We start from the raw sequence: 22,762 nt of genomic DNA, 5'->3' as shown, positions 1-22,762 counted from the left end.
ATCTACTATGTGTCAAGTCTTACACCATCACTTTATATGCTTTTTTTTTTTTTTTTCCTTTTTGTCTTTTTTCGTGACTGGCAAGGGATCGCAACCCTCAGTGTCGCGCCCGCACCGGACCGGGACGGCAACGGAATCGCAACCCTCGGTGTTGTGCCCGCACCTCGCTCAGCCAGTGAGCGGCTGGTCTGCATGTGGGATCCGAACCCTCAGCGGGAGCGCCGTAGCAGTGCGCCACCTGGCCGGCCTTTTAAATATGCTTTTAGATAAGAAGGTCTTCTTCCTATAATACATAAATGAAGGCTCAGAGATTTAGTAATTTGCCTAAAAGTCACATGGCTAGAAAAAAAAAAGCCTAGCCAGAAAACCAAGTGTGCCTCAAAATATCATGCTTGCTATTACCATGTAGGGTTAATATTTAATTAATAAATGTATGGTTGCTAAAGTTACAAAGCTCAGTGAAGGAAAAAAAATTTTTGGTGTTAAAAAGCCCAAGCTCAAATCCTGACTCTATTGGCTATATAATCTTAAAATGTGTAATCATTCTGGCATAATTTCATCTTATCAAAAACTGAAGATAATCATAGCTATCTTACAGAGTTGTTTTAAGCATCAAAAAGTGAGAGTCCTTTTGAAAGTGTAAAGCATTGATAAATGCAAGATATTATCATTACTTGATAAATTACAACACATCACTAGGGGTAGGAACTGGGTCTTTAAACCAGAAGCAAAACGGGTCCTTATGGGGCCGACCCGGTGGCGCACTGGATAGTGCACCGCTTGGGAAGCGTGGCAGCGCTCCCGTCCGAGGGTTCGGATCCCATATACAGACCGGTTCCCGCTCACTGGCTGAGCGAGGCGCGGGAGCAACACCGAGGCTTGCGATCCCGTTGCCGGTCCCCGGCCCGGTACGGGGGCAACACTGAGGGTTGCGATCCGTTGCCGGACACGGAAAAAAGACAAAAGACAAAAAAAAAAAAAACGGGTCCTTATGGATTCCGACATTTAACTGTAGAAATGGAGAAGCAGTATGTGTAAAAGTTATGGCCACGGACTTCATTATCAGATCAAAGCCAGGTTTGTACCTCTCAGCTCTACCACATCCTGGCTGTGTAATCTTTGGCATGCTACAATCTTTAAATCTGGGATCTTCATCTGGAAAACGTGCAAAATAATATTCCCAACCTGATATCCTTGTTGAAAGGATTAAATGAGCCAATGCATGTAAACAACTGTGCACAGTGTCTGGCACTAGATGTATTCAACTTTATTGCAGCATTCAGTTAGCTACTAATAACTTCTAGAGTTGTGAATGGCTATTGACAGTGGGGAATGAAGCACTGCGGAGACTACAAATGCCTTAGGAGCCCCGGTCCCTGAGTTCAGGAAGTACAGCCCAAGAGGCCAAATCCTAGGATAGCACGGGTGATACGCCCTCAGCTGGAGATGGTGGGACAAGTGCCAGCAACAGACAGGGCTGGGAATAGAGAATTCTGTAGAACTGTTTCTCTCCCCAGCCCTGAGAAAGTAAAGCAGCGAAGGACTGGTCAATGACGGTTCCTAGAGTGCCTTCGGCCCGCCTCAGCCTCCCGCGGCCCCGGCTGAGATGGCTCAGCGGTCCACTCACTGCTCCAAGCTGTGTGGCAAGGCCTTCCTGGTGTATCTGGAGATCATCCTCCTCCTCCTCAGCCGCGGCCGCGGCGGGCAGGCCAGGGTGGGGGCCTCCGGACCTGGCCCTCCCGCCGGCTCCGGCCCGGTCCCCTCCCGCCACCTACCGGCGCCGTCTCACCCCGTCGCCTAGACTCCAGACCGCCACTTCCGCAGAGTTCCCACCTCTTCAGTCCTCCCACCTCCCTGCTTCCCCGCGGGGACGGAAGTGACGAAGGCACGCGTGCACCAGCCAAATGCTCCCGCCGCAGCGCAGCAGTGACGACACCCAAGGTTCCGGGAACTGAGCGGGTTTCACACTTTCTCGCTGGGCTCCCGCTGGCCTCAGGTCCCAGGCGGGCGTCCGGAACGAGCCTGGTGCAGGCCTTGGCGGCTAGTGGCAGCCCCCGACCAGCTCAACGAGAGGGGGCGGCTGAGGAAAGGTGCCACAGCAGAGACACGCAGGAGAGGCCCTAGAACCGTAAGAGGAATTGACTTCATTTTGTCAGATGAAAGGAGGAAGCCTAGTCTAAGTAGAGCGCTAGACTCCAAGTCAGGCCCCTGCTGCTTGGTCGCTTCTCTTTCTCTGCTCACGGTTTTCTCACTTGTACATTGTGTTAAGCTGAGTGATCTCGAAGTCCCTGCCAGCTCTGACACTGTAAATTCTGCATAATAAGGTGCGCTTGGCGCGATGGGGCGGGAGGTAGAATTTCTGTCTGTCCCTCTGGGTTCAAAGGCAAAATGATGATTTGGACAGACTGGTGAGTTAGTGTCTGAATGGAAGATTCAGGTACCTGAATAGTCCGTTAGAAAGCCGAGTAAGCGTAAGAATCAAATCCCTGCGTCCCAGTGGCCCACCCAGTGCATTGCCTTCCTTTGCCAGGCATCACTTGTCAGCCATAGTAAACTAGTACTGTTGTTTACAAGGAAAACCCTTAGAAAACCGAGAGATATCTACCACTTCTTAGTATACTCCTTGAGACTTGAAAAAGGGGACATATTTAGAACAAATAATTATAGGATCAAGAACCGTGGGTAAATTATTTTGGGGTGAGATGATAGGACATGAATGGTTTGTAGTTTTGAATTCCCTTGTGCCATACAATGTTCGTAAAAGGTAGAGATTTAAATTCTGCAGAGCAAGGGAGATTGCTCTTTAGAGGGTTTATATAAAATTTTAAAGCGGGGAGGGATTTTAAAGGTGGTAAAGTAGCACTCTCACTCTACGATTAAGGGAAAAGCCCCAGAAAGAGAAAATCATGTGCCCAAAGTGACAACTAATTAGTGGCAGAACTGGGACTTTTGACAGTATTTAAACAGTAAATGTTAGTGCAGTGTTTCTCGAAGTGTGTTACACACACCACTTCTAGTACAAGGGCAAACACTTAAAATTTTCTTCTTACATACCTATTAGTTAATTTGGAAATATGATACTGGATTTCCATTCACTGTATTGGATCAAGATTAACTTTTAATATAATTTTAAACATAAAGAATATAGTTTTAAATATAAAATGTCATTCAAAGAATTATGTATACAAATATGTGTATATATACTTTTTTTTTTTTTTTTTTTTGTTGCTGGCTGGTACAGGGATGAGACCCTGGACCTTGGTGATACCAGCACCACACTCTAACTAACTGAGCTAACTGGCCAGCCCTAAAAGAATAATATGAAATAAATTTTACTATTTTTTTTTTTTTTTTTTTTTTTTTTTTTTTTTTTTTTTTTTTTTTTTTTTTTTTTTTTTTTTTGTTGCTGGCTGGTACAGGGATGAGACCCTGGACCTTGGTGATACCAGCACCACACTCTAACTAACTGAGCTAACTGGCCAGCCCTAAAAGAATAATATGAAATAAATTTTACTATCGGTTGTATATAGTGAAGGCAGAAACCATGATGATGGTGTGTGAATAACTGAATTTTGGAAAACAATTTTAATGGAGTCACTAGAAGAGTTCAGGGAATGGGATTTTACTTCTACATTGTTCTATGTGCTTTATATTATGGAAACTTTAAATGTAGTTTTCAAAGAAGAATGGAAGAAAATATGAAGCTTGCTACAGTGGAAGACACTGTGGAGTACTGCCTGTTCCTGATACCAGATGAATCAAGGGATCCAGAAAAACACAAAGAGATTCTTCAGATGTATATTGAGAGAATAATGACCCAGTTTGCATCTATGCTGGTCCCCTACATCTGGCAGAATCAGCCTTTCAATCTCAAATATAAGCCTGCAAAAGGTAAGGCTCTTTTACTTATTTTGATTAGTGTAAATTTCTGTCATTTTGACAACAGAAATGTGTAATAGTTCATTCTTCATTCAGTGTTGTCAGGAAGAGATTTATATCCTAAACTTTTAAAATTAGTGATGCTTGCCTACATTCAGTTAAGCCCTTAAACTTACAAATTTAAAAAAAATTAATATTGATAAAAACTTTCTAGTAGTCATTACGTTAGGAACTAGCATATACTCAACATTATTAAACTCATGGCTATTCTTTTGAACTTTAATTACTTTACTATGCCACAGTGTATCTACCTATAGTAAACAGGTTCAAGTATCTAGCTTCCTTAATCACAGGTCCTTTTGCTGATACTCAGTATTCCTTATCCTGATGTTTAATATGTGGCCTTGTTTCACATAGTTGTTTTGGTGAGGATCTAAGAGTGGCTCTGCCTGGCTTATAAAGGGAAATAATTGGGATTTATGACCATTATTTGCCACTCAGAAGCATTTGGAGGTTCCTTTGCTGCTTCCCTGTGTTGTCGGTGCTTGAGATAAGACTTTTGACAAAATATGGCACTGTGTCTTATTTTTTTATAGCTTCATGAAAATGAATCATGGACAGGTGACCAAGGCTCTACTCACACAGTGACTTATGTGAGGTCTTGTTTGGAATTAAGAGCCTGGCATCTTATGATACCATCAATTTGGCTCTCACTTTAGTGCCTGTCTGTTATCTTTTGGCTTGCAATTGCTAAATGTTTTCTCTACTGTTAGTTTTATTGAATTCTATTCACCGAAATACATGTGATATTTATTGGCAGTAACACTGTCACATTAGCACAGCATATCCAAAACCAACCTCTTCTCTGTCTTCTAGAAAACCATTTTTACCCTGTGTTTTCTCATCTTATTTAATGGCATTGCCGTCCACCAAGTTATCCAAACTAGTTAGTAATTCAAAATTGTACTCAAAAACGAAATAAATAATCAAAATAAATAAATAAATAAATAAACAAAATCATACTCAACTCCTCACTTAACCATGTTTAGTCAGGAAGTAAATCCTGGTGTGATTACTTCTAATATATGAACCCTTCTCTGCATCTCTTTGGCTTCAGTGTAGGCCCTCTTCATCTGGGAAAACAGTAGCCTCCTGACTTAACCTCTCTGGTTCCGGTCTCTCCAGTTCTTCACACTGCTGCTGGTTACTCTTGTAAAACACAAATTTGATCACGTTATTCTCCTGCTTAACATCCTTCAACAGTTACCCATTGCTTCAAGATGAAGTTTAACTTGAAGTCTAATATCTAAGATAGATAAAAATAGATACTCTAATTAGAGCTTCTCTAGTTGAAGAAACTTGGGAGATCTGGGGTAGGTAAAAGAGTTGGGTTGGCTGCTCTCACCTGTTTTTTGCTATGGCAGCTCTTGGCACACTCTGCAGTGCAACTGCTTGACCTCCATTTTGTTAATATGATATATTGCATGGATTGATTTTCATGTGTTGAACCATCCTTGTGTTCCAGGAACAAATCCCATTTGGTCATGGCGTATAATCTTTTTAATATGCTGTTGAATCAGTTTACTAGTTTTTTGTTGAGGATTTCTGCATCAACATTCATCCGGAGTATTGGTCTGTAGTTTTTATTGTCTTTACCTGGCTTTGGTATTAGGGTAATGCTGACCTCACAGGATGAGTTTGGGAATGTTGCCTCCCCTCCATTTTTCTGGAAAACTTTGAGGAAGATTGGTGTTAAATTCTTTTTCAAATGTTTGGTAAAATTCTCCAAAGCCAGAATTTTCTTTGTTAGGAGATCTTTGATTACTAATTCAATCTCCTTATTAGTTATATATTTGTTAAGATTTTCTGTTTCTTCATAATCCAGTTTGGATAGGTTGTAAGTTTTCAGGAATTTATGTATTCCTTCTAGGTTATCCAATTTCTTGGTATACAATCATTCATAGTATTATGATCCTTTCTATTTCTGTGGCATAAGCTGTAATGTCCACTCTTTCATTTGTGATTTTAGTTATTTGAGTCTTCTCTCTTTTATTCTTAATCTAGTTAATAGATTGTCATTTTGTCTTTTCAAAAAAACCAACTCAGTTTTGTTTTTTTTCTATTTTCTATTTCGTTTATCCCTGCTGTAATCTTTATTATTTCCTTCCTTCTGCTAGCTTTGGGTTTAGTTTATTCTTTTTCTGCTTCCTTGAGGGATAAAGTTAGGTTACTGATTTGAGATCTTTCACAACAATAAACTTCTCTTTTAACACTGCTTTCACTGAATCCCGTAAGTTTTGGTGTGTTGTGTTTTCATTTTCATTTGCCTCAAGATGTTTTCTAATTTCCCTTGTGGTTTCTTCTTTGACTCATTCGTTGTTTAAAAGTGTATTGTTTAATTTCCACATACTTGTGGATAGTGCACTTGTTTGAAAATTTTGCTCCAGGGCCGGCCTGTGGCTCACTTGGGAGAGTGCGGTGCTGATAACACCAAGGCCACGGGTTCGGATCCCATATAGGGATGGCCGGTTTGCTCACTGGCTGAGTGTGGTGCTGACAACACCAAGCCAAGGGTTAAGATCCCCTTACCGGTCATCTTTTTTTAAAAAAAAAAAAAGAAAAGAAAATTTTGCTCCGTTCAGATCTACCTTCCTGATATTCCCAGAATACTGTACTGTCTGTCATGCCTCTGTGCCTTTGCATATGCTGTTCTCTCTTTCTGGAAAGCCCACCTCTGATCATTCCTCCAGTGTAGCTCAGATATCACCTCCGTTATGCTCACACAGCCTGTAGTGCATACCTCTGTTTTAGAGTATATCACCTTGTTTTCAGATGGTTTGGTTGCTTGTCTCTTGTATCTTTAGACCCTGAGCTCCTCAAGAGTAGGCATCTTGTATCTTGTTCAGGATTGCAACCCCAGCTCCCAGTATTGTATTTGGAGCATAGCCAGTCAATGAATGTTTATTCAGTTGAATGATTACATGTGTTTTTATTTGCATTGACAAATTTATCTGGTTTTATGGTTGCTTTTCTCTTGTTTTTAGGAGGTGTTCCTGCTCATATGTTTGGCATGACAAAGTTTGGGGATAATATTGAGGATGAATGGTTTATTGTTTATGTAATAAAGCAGATTACAAAGGAATTTCCAGAATTAGTAGCAAGGTACTGTAGTTATTATAATTATTCTAAAGGAATTCTATTATTGAAACTAAGTGACTACATTTTTATCCATTTAGTAATTTTTCTTCTTTGATGGAAATTGCACAAATTTGGGACAGATTTAAAAAGTTACTGTTTTCTTCCTCTTATGACTTCCTTTTCTTGAGAAAGAATTAAAGTATTATTGTAGAGTTCAGCTTCCAAAAGGTTTCAAACAAAACCTACTTATTTTAGGTTTTCTTTTTTTAATTCTAATTATGAAAGAATTATTACACATGGTAAATAAAACTCAAATAGTACAAAAGATTGAACTGCTCTGGCTTCCCAGAAGTAATCACCATGAAATTTCTTGTGGACCTTTGAAAAGAAAACATTTCATTCATAGACACATTTACATATTTCATGGATTTCTTTAATATGTATCCCACTACTAGATTATATTTGTATTTTTTGAGAAATTATACACAGAAGAAATTTAAAGAGAAATAAGTGAACAATTATATAGGAAGCAAAGTAGGTAACACTGAATTCTATAATTCGTTTTTTTTTTTTTCCCTTTTTGTCTTTTTTCGTGACCGGCAACGGATCGCAACCCTCAGTGTCACGCCTGTACCGGACCGGGACCGGGACCGGCAATGGGATCGCAACCCTCGGTGTTGCGCCCGCACCTCGCTCAGCCAGTGAGCGGCCGGTCCATATGTGGGATCCGAACCCTCGGCGGGAGCGCCGCCACACTCCCAAGTGGCGCACTGTAGCAGTGCGCCACCGGGCCGGCCCCTATAATTCGTTTTTTAAAAAAGGAATGGATAGTTCTCTGTAATTACCAAGTAAAGCCAACAGAGGGCGATTCACCAACTTATATTTTGTCCTAGTTTTCCTAGTCAACCCCCCATTTCTGGTCTTTTTCTATCTACCCAACCTCTTCCCCAAAAGAAAAAAAGAGAAGGGGAAAAAAAAAAGACCTTTGAAAGCTTTTTATTATTAAAATTTTAAACATACGTAAAAGTAGAGAGAATGAATCTACATCTGTCCATCATCCAGCTTCAACAATTACCAACTAATGGTCATTACTATTTCATCTGTACCCTTCCTCTCCTCCCCCATCACAAAGCAAGATTATTATTATTATTTATTTATTTACTTATTTTAAGATGACTGGTAAGGGGATCTTAACCCTTGACTTGGTGTTGTCAGCACCATGCTCACCTAGTGAGCTAACCGGCCATCCCTATGTAGGGATCTGAACCCATGGCCTTGGTGTATCAGAACCACACTCTCCCGAGTGAGCCACGGGCTGGTGCATACCAAGATTATTTTAAAGCAAATCTCCAATACTATGCCATTTGATTTTAAATACTTCAGGATGTAAATCTAAGAGATAAGAACTCTTATTTTTATTTTTTAACATTATTTTTAATTTGTTTATTTTTTAATTGACAAAAATTGTATGTATTAACCATGTACAACATGTTGTTTTGAAATATGTACACATTGAGGAATGGCTAAATTGAGCTAATAACATATGTATTATTTTGCATACTTTTTTTTTTTGTAGTGAAAACACTTAAAATCTACTCTTAGTGATTTTCAAGAATGCAAGTACTCTGTTTTAACTAAAATCACCACATTGTACAATAAGCAACTTTTATTTTAAACATTTACTATTAGCACACCTAAATATAATTAGCAATAGTATCTTAACAAATGGTAGGTCTTTAAATGAACAAACACAAAAATATTAGTTTATGTCTTTACAGAGATAGTAAGGAGAGTGCAATACCTTTTGTGTGCAGATTCTGATATTTATAAAATGACAGTTCATTCTTACACACCAGCTCTATAAAGCTCTTTAAATCCTAGGCATCTACTGTCTTGTCAGTTTTTTTAAAAAAACTATTCAAAAAAGACAGAAGCACTTCCTTTATGTCCCTGCCAGGTTAACCTTCCTGGGGTATAGCTCTAACCATTTTAATACCTTGATCTAAAACCTTCTTTTTTTTTTTTTCTATGAAACAAAGTACATTCTTGTTGATTCTGCTTTTCACGAAATGACTTTTTTTTTTGGCTGGCCGAGACAACAAAATGATATAATTGCTTTTCTAGTCTTGTTCTTTACTAGTTGTCATTCTCCGAACATTCACCTTAAGTTGCCACCTCCATAGTTTTGCTTACGCTGTTTCCTCCCAAAAACATCTCACCTTTCTCCCTAATCTACCTAGCCACTAAAGGTGAAAAAAGCTAGAATGGTATATAAAATACGCTACCTTTTGTGTTAAAAGGGAAAATAATATATATTCCTATTAGCTAGGTTATGCATAAGCAAACTCTAGAAAGATACACAAGAAACAACAGTGAGAGAGAAAAGAATTGGGCAGACAGGGAAAAAAGTAGGAGGGAGATTTCTCCATTTTGTAACTTTGTATATATATATATTTTTAAATTTAACTATGTGAATATATTACCTATTCAAAAATACAAGTAAAAAAATGATGTGAGGCAAGAAAAAAAATTCTTTCAAGGCCCAAATAATACCTCCTGCACAAAGGTTTTCCTGATCTCAGCCACATGTGACTTTTTTCTTCTTTTGAATCCCTAGAGTACTTTGTATATTTTCATATTTCTGTCCAATATTTTTATTTATGTACTTTTCTTATTTTCCCTCATCATTATCTCCCTTCAATTCCTCCTTAACCATCTTATAGTCTCCTTCAGTGCTTAATGGTATCTTAAATATTTTGTTTTCTTATAGCAAACTGCACATAGTTCATACTTAAATATTTACTAACATGAAGGGAAAAGGTGTTAGGATAAAGTGTTTTGATTACTAACAAATATGTGCTTTTTGAATACAAAACTGGAATTTCTCTTGCATTAGGATTGAAGACAATGATGGTGAGTTCTTGTTAATAGAAGCTGCTGACTTTCTCCCTAAATGGTTGGATCCTGATAATAGTGCCAATAGGGTAAGTATACCCAAGATTAGAAAATTTACAGAGAGGAAATCATGCTGCATTATTTTCATATGTACCTAGAGTTTACCAGTGCTCACAATGAAAATTAAAATGTACCATTTTGCAGGTGTTTTTCCATAATGGGGAGTTGTGCATTATTCCTGCACCAAGGAAACATGGAGCAGTATCCTGGTTACCCACCACACCCCCAAGAATTGCACAAGCATTGAATATAATTTCAACACACCCAGAAGAAATTTTGGCTTCAGAATCTATACGAGCTGCTGTGAATAGGCGCATCAAAGGGTAAGGAAAATATCACTTTCATTGCTAGTTGAGGAGGCTTTTGGTTTAGTGAAGTCCAGGGCTTTCATTCAATGTAGAATGTTTTTCACCAGGATTAATGCTAATTTTTATTTTGTCTGCATCACCCTTCATGAAATTGACTAAAAATTAAACATGGATTTTAAAATCAAGAAACAGATGTAGCTTTTAATTCCCATTCAAAAGTGTTAAAATCTAGTTCTAGTATTTTTTCAATTATTTATCTTAGGTATCATGGCTAAGTATTATCTATATCCATGGATAAAAAATTTGAAAACTTTAAAAATTAAAACCTCATTGTGTAGTATATGCATGTATTGAAACAACACACTATACCCCACAAATATGTACAAGTAAATGTTAAAAAAATAATACATTTTTAAAAAAAGAAAATAAATAAAATAAAAATTAAAACTTAAGGTAGCACAGTGTGCTCAGGTTTCTTCTGTGGTTCTGTGACTATATATAAGATTCTTTGACCTATGTGGAACACTTTAGGCTTTAATCAAAAGAGAAGGCCTTAGCCTAATAACATGTTAGTTCAGCCATTCAAATTTGAGTACCTATTAAAAGTTTAGCACTATTCAGTTCTTAACAATATTAAAAACCTCTTTTATCTTTGTTTCAGCATACTTTGTAGCATTTTTTTAGAAGAATAAACTCTGATTTTATCCTTATTCCAAACTATAATAGGTTTTTTGTTTTGTTTTTATTGAGCTACCATAATCCCTTTCTTACCATTTTTTCCTGCTTTTTCTTTTCGCCTCTCTTCTTTTCTGCAGTCTGAAGTGTACACGGTATCTTTATTTTCACCTCTCTTGTCACTTTCTACATCTCACTGTTTATGAACCAAGACAAGATAAGATGCTAAAGGAAAGTGAATGGTATAAGAATTCTAGATATTTACATATCATAAAATAAAAGTAATTATGTTACCTGTCACAGGTACCCAGAAAAAATTCAAGCCTCCCTTCATCGAGCACACTGCTTCCTTCCAGCTGGCATTGTAGCAGTTTTAAAGCAGCAGCCCAGATTGGTCGCTGCAGCAGTCCAAGCATTTTACCTACGGGACCCCATTGACCTGCGAGCCTGTCGTGTTTTCAAGACGTTCTTGCCTGAAACACGAATAATGACGTTGGTAAGATATCTCTCTTGGTCATTTAGTTCCTCTCACTGGAAAGAGAGTTGAAATTTTAATTTTCTTCAGGAAAATTTGGAAATATTCTGTTTCCTCATAGCAAGTTAATAATTTTTTCTTTTTTAAACATTTTTTTCTTTTTTTCTTTTCTCCCACCCAGTGGAGGAAGTTTTCAAGAGACCTGACTCCCCACTTTAATATCTCAATGTTTCCTAGCTATTTTGACCATATTTTCCCTTTTTCTATAATTACTTCCTTCTTAACAATAAAGCATTTTATCTCTTCCAGAGAATTAAGAATTATTATCTTCTACCTCTCAAACTGCCATATAATGTAACTAATAAGACTTCCACTAGTGATAACTAACAAGTAGGCAGTGGGGTAAATTTTATGTATGTAAGTTATATCTCAATAAAGCTATTAGTAAAAACAAGTAGGCCGTGAATAGGTTGGATATTCTTTGCACTTCATATGAATATGAAGCTCATAAATGGACTTTTTGTTATATTTAACTATGAAATTTTAAATTGTAATTTCTGAAAAAGACTCATATATTTTGTGTCCCAATGCCAGGTGACTTTCACTAAATGTCTGTATGCACAGTTGGTGCAACAAAGGTTTGTGCCAGACCGGCGAAGTGGATACAGGCTGCCCGCTCCATCTCATCCCCAGTACCGAGCGCATGAATTGGGCATGAAGTTGGTAATGCTGAACCAGAAAGTTTTTATTTCTTGCTTAATGTAAAAGGACTTTTAACAGAATAATTAATGGTACAGCATAGGTAGTCTAGAAATATACCCTATTTATGTAAGGACGTAATAAAACGTAGCATTGCAAATCAGAAGGAAAAACTGGATTATTCAGTAAATGATGATTGGGCAACTGCAAAGCCATCTGAAAAATTAAAATTGATTGCCTCACACCTATGCCAAAATAAATTTCCATTGGATCAATTCTTTAAATGTAAAAATTGAAATCATAGTATTTGAGAGAAAACACAGGAGAACTTTTTATAATCTAAATAGGGAAGGCCTTTCTAAGCATGACTTGAAACCAGAAGCTATAAGAGAAAAAAATTGATAAATTTGATTTTGTAAAAATTAAGCATTTCTGCATGAGAAAGAAAAACCCCGTAAATAGAGTCTAAAGATAGCAAACCTGGAGAAAGTATCATATTTGTAATCTAAATGAAAAAGAGCCGACTTTTCTAATATATAAAGCAATCCTGTAAGACAATATGAGAAAGATAATGCTAACCAATTAATTAAAAAATGTTCAGGGCTGGCCCATGGTTCACTTGGGAGAGTATGGTGCTGATAACACCAAGCCCACAGGTTTCAGATTCCAATATAGAGATGGCCAGTTAGCTCAGTTGGGAGAGCGTGGTGCTGACAACACCAAGTCAAGGATTAAGATCCCCTTACTGGTCATCTTTAAAAAAATAAAAATGTTCAGAAACTGTGAACAGGTAGTGCACAGAAAAGGAAATACAAATAACTTTTAACTTAAACTTGAAAAATGTTGGCCCTTATTCATAATAAAAGAAATGTAATTTAAAGCTACAAAATAATGTTTTTTGCCATTAGATTAGGAAGTATCAAAAAGTTTAATAATGTATACTGGGTTAGTGAGTATATATGGAGAAAAAGATATTCTCAAATATTGTTGATAGGAATATAAATTGATTCAGTCACTTAGGAGAACAATTTGGCAATATTCATCAATATTTAAAATGCACAAACCCTTTTGCTCAGCATTTTCACTTCTAGAAATTTATCTTCCAGGTATTTTACATGTGCCCAAAGATATACATACGTGCATCTTCATGACAGCATTGTTTACAGTAGCAAAAGATTGAAAACTACTTAAATGCCCATTAGTAGGGGAATAGTTAGATAAATTTGGTCTATTCATGAAGTGAGATGGATAAATTTGTATGTGTTATATGAAATGACCTTTAAGGTATATGGTTAAGTCTAAAACGCAAGGTACAGAATAGTGTGTATGTTGCCATTGAGTGACCAAAGGGGTGGAGTAGTAATGTGTACACAGACATACACATACCTGCTTGAGCATATAGATTACTTCTGAAAGGATATGAAAGAAGTTGGTAAAAGTCTCCTCTAGAGTGACCAGGAAGCTCCCTGTTTGAATTATTTTGCCATGTGCATCTATTACATTTTTTAATCAAGGGGCTTCTTAAAATGAAGTGATTCCTTTCCTTTACTATATCTGAGCATGGTAATTTATAATTTATTTAAAATTTCTGTTAGACAAGAAACCTTTTCATAATCAAACAAGAAGTAAGTTTAAATTTCTGGTTTTGTAATCAGCAAGAAAAAGAATCTCTTTGAAGAGAACAGGAATTTTTGTTTTATATTATTTTCTTTCCCTTTATGATTTTTAGTATTCTATAGAGATTGAGAAACTTGGAAATAAATTCGTATTATTTGTAAAACTCAAAAAGTCTTATAAGTGTCCACATGCCCATGTGTCCAGTCACCTAGTTCTTCACTGTAGCTAAATGGGAAGAAAGTAACTTAAGATGATGCAGAAAATAAAAAGTAACTTAATAAAAAATCTACCTATCTCATCTAGGCTCATGGATTTGAGATCTTATGCTCCAAATGTAGCCCACATTTTTCTGACTCCAAGAAATCTCTTGTGACTACCTCACCACTCTGGGCCAGCTTCTTTGAAAGTCTGAAAAAGAATGATTACTTTAAGGTAGGACTTGTAATGTATTTTTTAGAGTATACAATCCAGGGAAAATCAAGCAAGTGATCTAACTTTCAGTAGCCCATATTTAAATGTGTAGCATAATTATAGAAGCTAGAGTTAAAGGGGACCTTTCTAGAAAGTTCAGTGGTACTCAGAGTCTTGGAAGGTGGTAATAAGGGGACGTCTATGGTGGTAATGAGGGGATGTCCAGTATTAGAGAAAAACTAATACTATTTGTGTTAAGTGATAAAAGTTATTATTTATATCACATGAAACTGCAAAAATTGATAAAGCAGACATGAAGACACCAGATAGAAAAATTTGCAAAGATGTAAATAAAAAATTACAAAAAATGACTAGTGAATTTCTCTTAAAATATTCAACTTCACAAGTAGTAAAGATATAAACATGAATACAATAGTGAAGCCTATTTTTCATGGATATAAAAAAGAATATGAAGGGCTGGCTGGTTAGCTTAGCTGGTTAGAGTGTGGTGCTGTAACTCCAAGGTCAAGGGTTCAGATCCCCTTAGTGGACAGGTGCCAAAAAACGAACAAAAAAGAATATGAATGATATTCAGTGCTATTGAGAGAGTATGGTAAGATTAATATTCCTATATACATGGCTGGTAACATTGTAAATTGGTAGAGCCTTAGTTGGAAAGTAATTTGGTAGTGTGTTCCAAGAACTATAGAAAGGTTCAAACCCAGAATCTTCACTTTGAATAATCTTTTTTAAGGAAACATCCAAGAAGTAGAAAAGTTCATAAGAATATGATGATTATAAAGACTGTGTAGCAATATGATAAAGTACTTATGACAGTATAGTATATTTTTAAAGAACATAAAATATTAAGAGTGAATACCACTATAAATGTGCATATAGAAAACAGAAATGTTGGGCCGGCCCAGTGGCGCACTGCTACAGTGCGCCGCTTGGGAGTGCGGTGGCGCTCTCGCTGAGTGTTCGGATCCCACATACAGACCGGGTCCCGCTCACTGGCTGAGCGAGGTGCGGGAGCAACACTGAGGGTTGCGATCCCGTTGCCGGTCCCGGTCCGGTACAGGCGCGACACTGAGGGTTGCGATCCGTTGCCGGACACGAAAAAAGGGAAAAAAAAAAAAGAAAACAGAAATGATAGTTATGGTGGGATTATGTTCCATTTGGCAAACTTCCTGTACTTTGTTTTATAAATTAATTACTAGTTAATCAGTTATATCTTAATCAGTAATTAAATAATAGAAAATGGTAGAAAACCTTCCAAATTGGAAAGAGGCCCTTAATGGTGAAAAGGACTAGGAACCACTAATCTAGCCTAGTTTCCTTATTTGAAGAAACTAGAAGCCTGGCTGGTTAGCTCGGTTAGAGCACAGTCTTGTAACACCAAGGTCAAGAGTTTGAATCCCTATACTAGCCAGCCACAAAAAAAAGATTCCTTGAAGAAACTGGAGACCAAATAGTACATTAATGACAAAACAGGAACTAGGAATAAGTCTCATGATTCCTGAGCAATACATTATGTCATATACTGCCTCCTTGAAAGTTGTTGGTGAACTGGTTATTTTAATGACGCCATGTAAGTAATGTTCTAATAAACCATTATTTTCTTAAGGGATTACTAGAAGGTTCTGCTCAGTACCAGGAAAGACTAGAAATGGCAAAAAACTACTTCCAACTCTCAGTAAACCAATCAGAAAGGTGAGTTGTATATAGTTAAGACTCCTACTGCAAAGTAAGATGGATTGGTGGTTGGGTAGTTCTTTTTAAATAATGAAGTTTGTTTGTTACTCTTATAAAACAAATATATTCATTCTTTATAGCAAATACAGAAAGATGTGAGATGGAAAAAATATATACCAGAGAACTGACCACTATTATCATTTTGATTTATTACATTCCAGGGCTTTTACTCCAGTTGATTTTTTTTTTTATAATTACAGAAATTTTTTATCCTATACATAGTTTTTACTCAGGATGAGCTGACATTTTTTCAATGCATTACAAACTTTTATAACGTAATTTTTTTTTTTTAAAGATGACCAGTAAGGGGATCTTAACCCTTGACTTGGTGTTGTCAGCACCATGCTCACCCAGTGAGCTAACCGGCCATCCCCTATATGGGATCCGAACCCGTGGCCTTGGTGTTATCAGCACCACACTCTCTCGAGTGAGCCACGGGCCGGCCCCTATAACATAATTTTAAATAGCTTCACAACATTTTAGCAAATGCATGCACCATAGTTACTCAACTATTTTTGCCATTGGGAAAAAAATTGCAAGTAGCTTAAATGTCCAACATTTTAATTAATGTTGCCGAAGAGACTCCCATTCCCCACACCAGGATAATTTTAACAGTTTAAAACCAAACTCACATCTTCCTCCAGACCTGTTCTTGAATTCCAAATGTTTGGGTTCTATTTTTTTAATAACTGAGTTAATATCATAGATTTTTTCCCAATGTCTTTTAATAGAACCACAATCCTCCTCATTACCTAGATTCCCTGGTTCTTCTTGGATCCAATCCATAAATCCTATTTATAATTATCTTGTGTCTTGCATTCTACTTTCTTACTGCTCTGCTACTCTGATTACTTATTCCCAGAACTATGGCAATACTTAAACTTGTTTCCCAACCTCTAGTGACACTTCTCTTCCAATTCAGCCATTCGACCCTGGATAATCTGCTTAAAATATATCTCTAATCATGCCACTCCCCTGAGAGATTATAATAGTGAAAAATTACAACCAACCCAAGTATCCATCAATAGTGGATAAATAAATTGCAATGTATTTAAATGATGGACTACTGTCCAGTATTTAACCAGAGATTATCTAAATATATGTATATCTAATTCATGGTTTCTCAACCTCAGTGATGTTTTAGACCAGATAATTCTTTGTTGTGGAAGACTGACTTGTACATTGTAGATGTTCAACAGTAACCCTGGCCTCTATCCAGTAAATGCCAGTAGCACACACTGACCGCCCAGCACCACCACCACTTGTGACAACCAGAAATGTCTCCAGACATTGCCAGATGTCCTCTGGGGGACAAAATTGTCCCCATTTGAGAACAATTGATCTAAATGAATAGTTTCTTAAAGCATGATGGTGGGTAAAAAAAAGCAATTTGTAATTATGTACATTATGGATGCTATACATAAAATTTTAAAAATACACAAAATACTATATATTATTTATAGATACATATATGTTCCTTTATTGGACAAATATATATTGATTGCCTTCTATGTGCCAGGCCCCATTCCAGGTGCTGGTGGGATACAACAAGTGAACCCAAAGTGTCCCTGTCCTTATGGAGCTTACATGTGAGTGTAGGAGAAAGGCAGTAAACAGTTATATGATGTTAGATGGTGATAAGTACTTTGAAGAAAAAGCAATATATGGGAAGAAAGAGGTAGAGGCTGCTCTTCTAGATAGGTTGGTCAAGGAGGGATTTTCTAAGGAGGTTTTCTTCAAGGAGAGACCTGGATGAAGTTAAGGAGTGAGGCATTCAGGTATTTGGGGGAATAACATTCCAGATAAAGTAAACAAACTGCAAATACAACGTAGAAATACACACACACACACACAGAAGCCCCAAAGGATACTTGTGAGAGCTGTCACCTCTGGGCAGCAGGGGAATGGATTGGCATGGGTACAGTAGTCATAAGGAAACATTAGCTTTATCTACAATATTTTTTAAAGAAGTACATGCATATATTACTATTTTAATTTTTTTATATTAAATGTAAAAATGTAATCACATATTCAGACTGGAAGTAAATACAACAGTATTATAATTCCGGGTTGTGGAGGCTGGCCAGGTAGCTCATTTGGTTAGAGCAGGGTGTTGTTACACTAAGGTCAAGGGTTCAGATCCCCATACCAGCCAGCTACCAAAAAAAAAAAGTTCTGTGTGGTTGAGATACAGATATTTGTTATATTATTTTTTGGATCTGTTTGTATTATTTGCATATCTTAAAATGAAAATTAAATAATAAGCCATCAGTGATCACCCATATCTTATTTCTTTGAGTCCAAACTTCTTAACCAATTCAGGCTCACTGTGCTGTCATCCTAGTCTGTCCATACTTAAGCCTTCCCTACTTAAAGCCAATTGGATGCCATTTGCTCCCTGAACATGTTCCTCACTTCCCTGCCTCTAAACATATGCTTATTTTTCTCCTTCCCTGAAATTTCTCTACCCCATATTACCTGTCAAATTCCTCTTCCTTTCATAAAACTAATTCTAAAACTATAAAACACTGATGAAAGAAATTGAAAACACAAATAAATGGAAAAATATCCCATGTTCATGGATTGGAACATATTGTTAAAATGTCCATGCTACCCAAAGCAATCTACAGATTCAATGTAATCCATATCAAAATTCCAATGACATTTTTTCACAGAAATAGTAATAATCCTAAAATTCATATGGAACCACAAAAGACTCCAGAAACAATCTTGCACAAAAAGAACAAAGCTGGAGGCATCACACTACCTGATTTTAAAATATACCACAAAGTTACAGTAATCAAAACATCATGATACTGGCATAAAAAGAGACACATAGACTAATGGAACAGAATAGAGAGCCCAGAAATAAATCCACGCATTTAGAGTCAATTGGTTTTCTACAGAATTGCCAAAAATACACAATGGGGAAAGGACAGTCTCTTCAATAATGGTGTTGGGGCAACTAGATATCCACATGCAGAAGAATGAAATTAGACCCTTATACCATATACAAAAATTAACTCTGAATGATCAAAGACTTAAACGTAAGGCCTGAAACTATAAAACTACTAGAAGAAAACAGAGGAAAAACTCTATGACATTGGTCTGATGATATTTTGGCAACGATATTTTGGATATGACTCCAAAAGCACAGACAACAAAAGCAAAAATAGATGAATGTGACACATCAAACTAAAAAGCTCTGCACAGTAAAGGAAGGAAGTTATCAACAATGAAAAGATGACTTATGGAGTGGGAGAAAATATTTACAAACTACATGTCTGGTAAGGGGTTAATATCCAAAATATATAAGGACCTCAAATAATTCAATAGCAAGAAAACAACCTGATTAAAAAATGGAAAAGGACCTCAGCAGACACATTTCTCAAAGGAAGACATACAAATCGCCAATAGGTATATGAGAAAGTGCTCAACATTACTAATCAGGGAGATACAAATTAAAGCCACAATGAGATGTCAGCTCACACCTGTTCGAATGGCTGTTATCAAAAAGACAAAAGATAAGTGTTGGCGAGGGTGTGAAGAAAGGAAACCCTTGCACGCTGTTGGTGGCCCTGTAAGCTAGTACAGCCATTGTGGAAGACAGCGTAGAGTTTCCTCAGAAAATCTAAAATAGAATTACCATATGACTCAGCAGTCTCACTACCAGGTAGACAGCCAAAGGAAGTGAGATCAGTATGTTGAGGAGATACCCGCGCTTCTATGTGCATTGCAGCATTATTCACATGAGCCAAGATCTGGGATCAACCTGTGTCCATTAGCAGATGACTGGATAAACACACTGGAATAGATTAGGCCTTTAAAAAGAAGTCAGAACTGACATCTGTGACAAAATGGATGAATCTGGAAGACGTCATGCTAAGTGAAATAAGCTGTGCACAGAAAGACAAATACTGCACGATCTCACTTATAGATGGTGGAACCTGAACAAGTTGAACTCACAGAAGTAGAGTAGAATGGTGGTTACCGATGGCTGGGAGTGGGGGGTCGGGGTGGAGGAGGAGATGTTGATCAGAGCATACAAAATTTCACTTAGATAGGAGCAATAAGTTCAAGAGATCTATTGTACAACATGGTGACTGTAGTTAATAATAAGTTGCATTCTTGAAGATTGCTGAGAAAGTAGATTTTAAGTGTTCTTACACAAAAGATAAATACATGAAGTAATGCATATGTTAATTAGCTCAATTTAGCCATTCCTCAGTGTATATATATTTCAAAACAGTATGCTGTATGTGATAAATATAAACAATTTTTATTTGCCAATTAAAAATAAATAAATTGGGGGCCGAGCCCGTGGCACACTCGGGAGAGTGCAGCGCTGGGAGCGCAGCAGTGCTCCCGCCAAGGGTTCAGATCCTATATAGAGATGACCAGTACACTCACAGCGCTCACTGGCTGAGCGCGGTGCGGCCGGTCTCAAAAAAAAAAAAAAAAAGGACAAAAAAATAAATAAATAAAATAAAAATAAAAATAAATAAATTGGAGGGAAAGTGAATATGCAGAAATATCCAAAAATGGAATCATACTAAACAATTTTCATCACTTTTTTTACTTAGTATGACTTAAAAACTTTCTAAGTCATGTACAAAAGAGATTTGCTGAGCATGTTGGTGGTATAGTGGTGATCATAGCTGCCTTCCAAAATAGATTTGCTGCGTTAAAAAATATGTAGGGGACTGGCCAATTAGCTCAGTCAGTTTGAATGCACTGTTGGTAACACCAAGGTCCAGGGTTCGGATCGCCATACCAGCCATCCGCTAAAAAACAAAAAAATACATATATGTGTGTGTGAATATTTGTTTTGAATTTGTTGATGTAACAATATTGCAGTAAACATCCTTATGTATTTTCCTCATGCAGTAAATCATCCTCATGCTTTAAGATTTAAATACTTCCTCCTGAAATCTTCCCTTATCTATTTTTTTTTTTTTTTGGCAGCTGGCCGGTGCAGGGCTAGAACCCTGGACTTTGGTGTTATCAGCACAACATTCTAACCAAATGAGCTGACCGGCAAGCCCCATCATCTTTTCTTATTAATTTCTCTGCCCCCATCGCAATTAGAGTACTAATTACCTTCTGCTGTGACTCTCCTTAGCATTTGATGACTTTATATTTTACCTTTTATTACGATTATTTGCGTATCTGTTTTCTCTCTCCTGGTAGTGTTTATGTAAAATGGAGTAGGGACACTTTTCTCACCCACATGATTTTGTAAGGTATGTAAATATTTATTAAATTAATGCAAGTCCTTTATACAACTTGATTTGCTCCACTCTAAATAGTTCAGACAGAGTTCCATCAATTTATGTAGAAGTCATGCCACCGTCATAGAATAACTCACTCATCATGTAAATAATCTCTGTGAATATTTCCTCATCAGCTTATAGTAGGAGGAACACAAAATAGTATCAGGAGATTTGATATCAAGCCTTTTCTCTGTCCAACTAAATGCCATTGCAAAAGGAAAAGGAACTTCTCTAGGCTCTGGTTTTCACATCTGTAATTACCTCTTCAGAATAGTAATTATAGGAACAAACAAGAAAATGTATTTAAAGTGCTAGCGTAGCATATAAAACATGCCAGATTAATTTTAATTCATATTTTCCTTCTGGGCCTTCTTTTCTTTATATATAAAATATATATAAATTGAAAGGATTGTTCTAAATCAGTGTTCCATGGAGCTTGCCACAGAGCCAAAGTGGAAGTCATAATGGGTAGATTTCTGAGCTTCCATCCTCCACTTTAATCAAAGCTGTTTTTCTTTGAGCTCTTAAATATTTTAGAGTTCCTTGTAAAATTTTATTTGGAAAAAAAAGGGGTCTGGAACCTGAAAAAAAAAATGTTTAAAAACAAATTAGACTAGCTAATCCCTTTCAGCTTCAAAATATTGTGTTTTTATGATTAGTATTCTAGGCCCTCATAAAAAAATACTCATGTCTTTTTTTTTTTTATAGTTCTCTTGCTATGATCCCAGGTGAAGAAATCTTAACCTTATTACAGACAATACCATTTGATATAGAAGAGCTTAAGAAAGAAGAAGCTAATCTTCCTCCAGAGGATGGTAAGTGATAGACCAGGATAGAGGGGAGGGTTAAGAAGGATTAAAACATTCCACAAAGTCTCACAGGGTCCTTTCTCGAGAGTACCTGTCATGTGACTGTAGAATATCATTATCTTGCTTTCTTCTTTTTCAGATGACCAGTGGTTAGATCTCTCACCAGACCAGCTGGACCAGCTGCTGCAGGAAGCTGCTGGCAAAAAAGAATCAGAGCCCATTTCCAAAGAAAAGGAGGAGCAGAACTATGACTTGACTCAAGTCTCAGAGAGCATGAAAGCATTCATATCCAAAGTGTCAACCCACAAGGGGGCAGAGCTGCCTCGGTAATTTGTGTTAACATATAAATTTCTAAATAGTTATAACCCAGACATCAAAGTCACCCAGTCATTGCCATTTCTACTTTTTTTTTTTTTTTTTTGAGTAAATTATGTGTACTGCTTTGTTTTTCTCTTTTGTGCCTAGTATGGTGATAACCTACTTATCTGACATCAGATTTCTAATAGCCTGATCCTTTGTAATCCTCAAAGTAAGCCAGGAAGACCACTCAACAGATCTGAAAGCCACCAGCTAGAACCATGCAGAGGAACCATGTACTTCACTCTTTAGATTTTTTTACTCGGAGCCTAATGAGTCTTAACATCTAGCTCTTAACAAGCTCAGACTTCTGATCTCCCACCCCACAATCAGATTAGAAACTACAAACTCAAAATAAGGGGATACAGAGATTCATCAGAGGCAGAAATAAAAACAGAAGAAATGTGAAAT

The 22,762-nt window shown here is 37.0% G+C and overlaps 3 protein-coding genes across 7 annotated transcripts in view; 1 reads left to right on the top strand and 2 right to left on the bottom strand.

Annotated features, from left to right (window-relative positions):
* Window positions 1–1,760, bottom strand: part of FAM149B1 (family with sequence similarity 149, member B1) — a 67,130-nt gene extending 65,370 nt beyond the window's left edge. For all 5 annotated transcript variants that reach the window (XM_008582167.1, XM_008582165.1, XM_008582166.1 and 2 more), the window contains exon 1: window positions 1,628–1,760. In XM_008582167.1, coding sequence (XP_008580389.1) covers window positions 1,628–1,674 — 47 coding nt within the window. In that variant the 5' untranslated portion in view covers window positions 1,675–1,760. The remainder of the gene's footprint in view (window positions 1–1,627) is intronic.
* Window positions 1,761–1,902: 142 nt separating this feature from the next.
* ECD (ecdysoneless homolog (Drosophila)) overlaps window positions 1,903–22,762 on the top strand; it is a 24,272-nt gene continuing 3,412 nt past the window's right edge. The window contains exons 1-11 of the mRNA XM_008582162.1: window positions 1,903–2,128; window positions 3,674–3,891; window positions 6,924–7,041; window positions 9,914–10,001; window positions 10,117–10,295; window positions 11,259–11,451; window positions 12,025–12,153; window positions 14,050–14,178; window positions 15,785–15,870; window positions 21,894–22,000; window positions 22,134–22,320. Of these exons, the coding sequence (XP_008580384.1) occupies window positions 3,687–3,891; window positions 6,924–7,041; window positions 9,914–10,001; window positions 10,117–10,295; window positions 11,259–11,451; window positions 12,025–12,153; window positions 14,050–14,178; window positions 15,785–15,870; window positions 21,894–22,000; window positions 22,134–22,320 (1,421 nt within the window). The 5' untranslated portion in view covers window positions 1,903–2,128; window positions 3,674–3,686. The remainder of the gene's footprint in view (window positions 2,129–3,673; window positions 3,892–6,923; window positions 7,042–9,913; window positions 10,002–10,116; window positions 10,296–11,258; window positions 11,452–12,024; window positions 12,154–14,049; window positions 14,179–15,784; window positions 15,871–21,893; window positions 22,001–22,133; window positions 22,321–22,762) is intronic.
* Window positions 17,366–22,762, bottom strand: part of NUDT13 (nudix (nucleoside diphosphate linked moiety X)-type motif 13) — a 25,551-nt gene continuing 20,154 nt past the window's right edge. Inside the window, exon 8 of the mRNA XM_008582164.1 lies at window positions 17,366–17,660. Within this exon, the coding sequence (XP_008580386.1) occupies window positions 17,649–17,660 (12 nt within the window). The 3' untranslated portion in view covers window positions 17,366–17,648. The remainder of the gene's footprint in view (window positions 17,661–22,762) is intronic.

This window comes from Galeopterus variegatus, unplaced genomic scaffold, assembly GCF_000696425.1.
Source record: "Galeopterus variegatus unplaced genomic scaffold, G_variegatus-3.0.2 Scaffold2529, whole genome shotgun sequence".
NCBI lineage: Eukaryota > Metazoa > Chordata > Mammalia > Dermoptera > Cynocephalidae > Galeopterus > Galeopterus variegatus.
The sequence above is the reverse complement of the archived record's forward strand: the minus strand, read 5'-3'. Positions and strand labels throughout refer to the sequence as shown.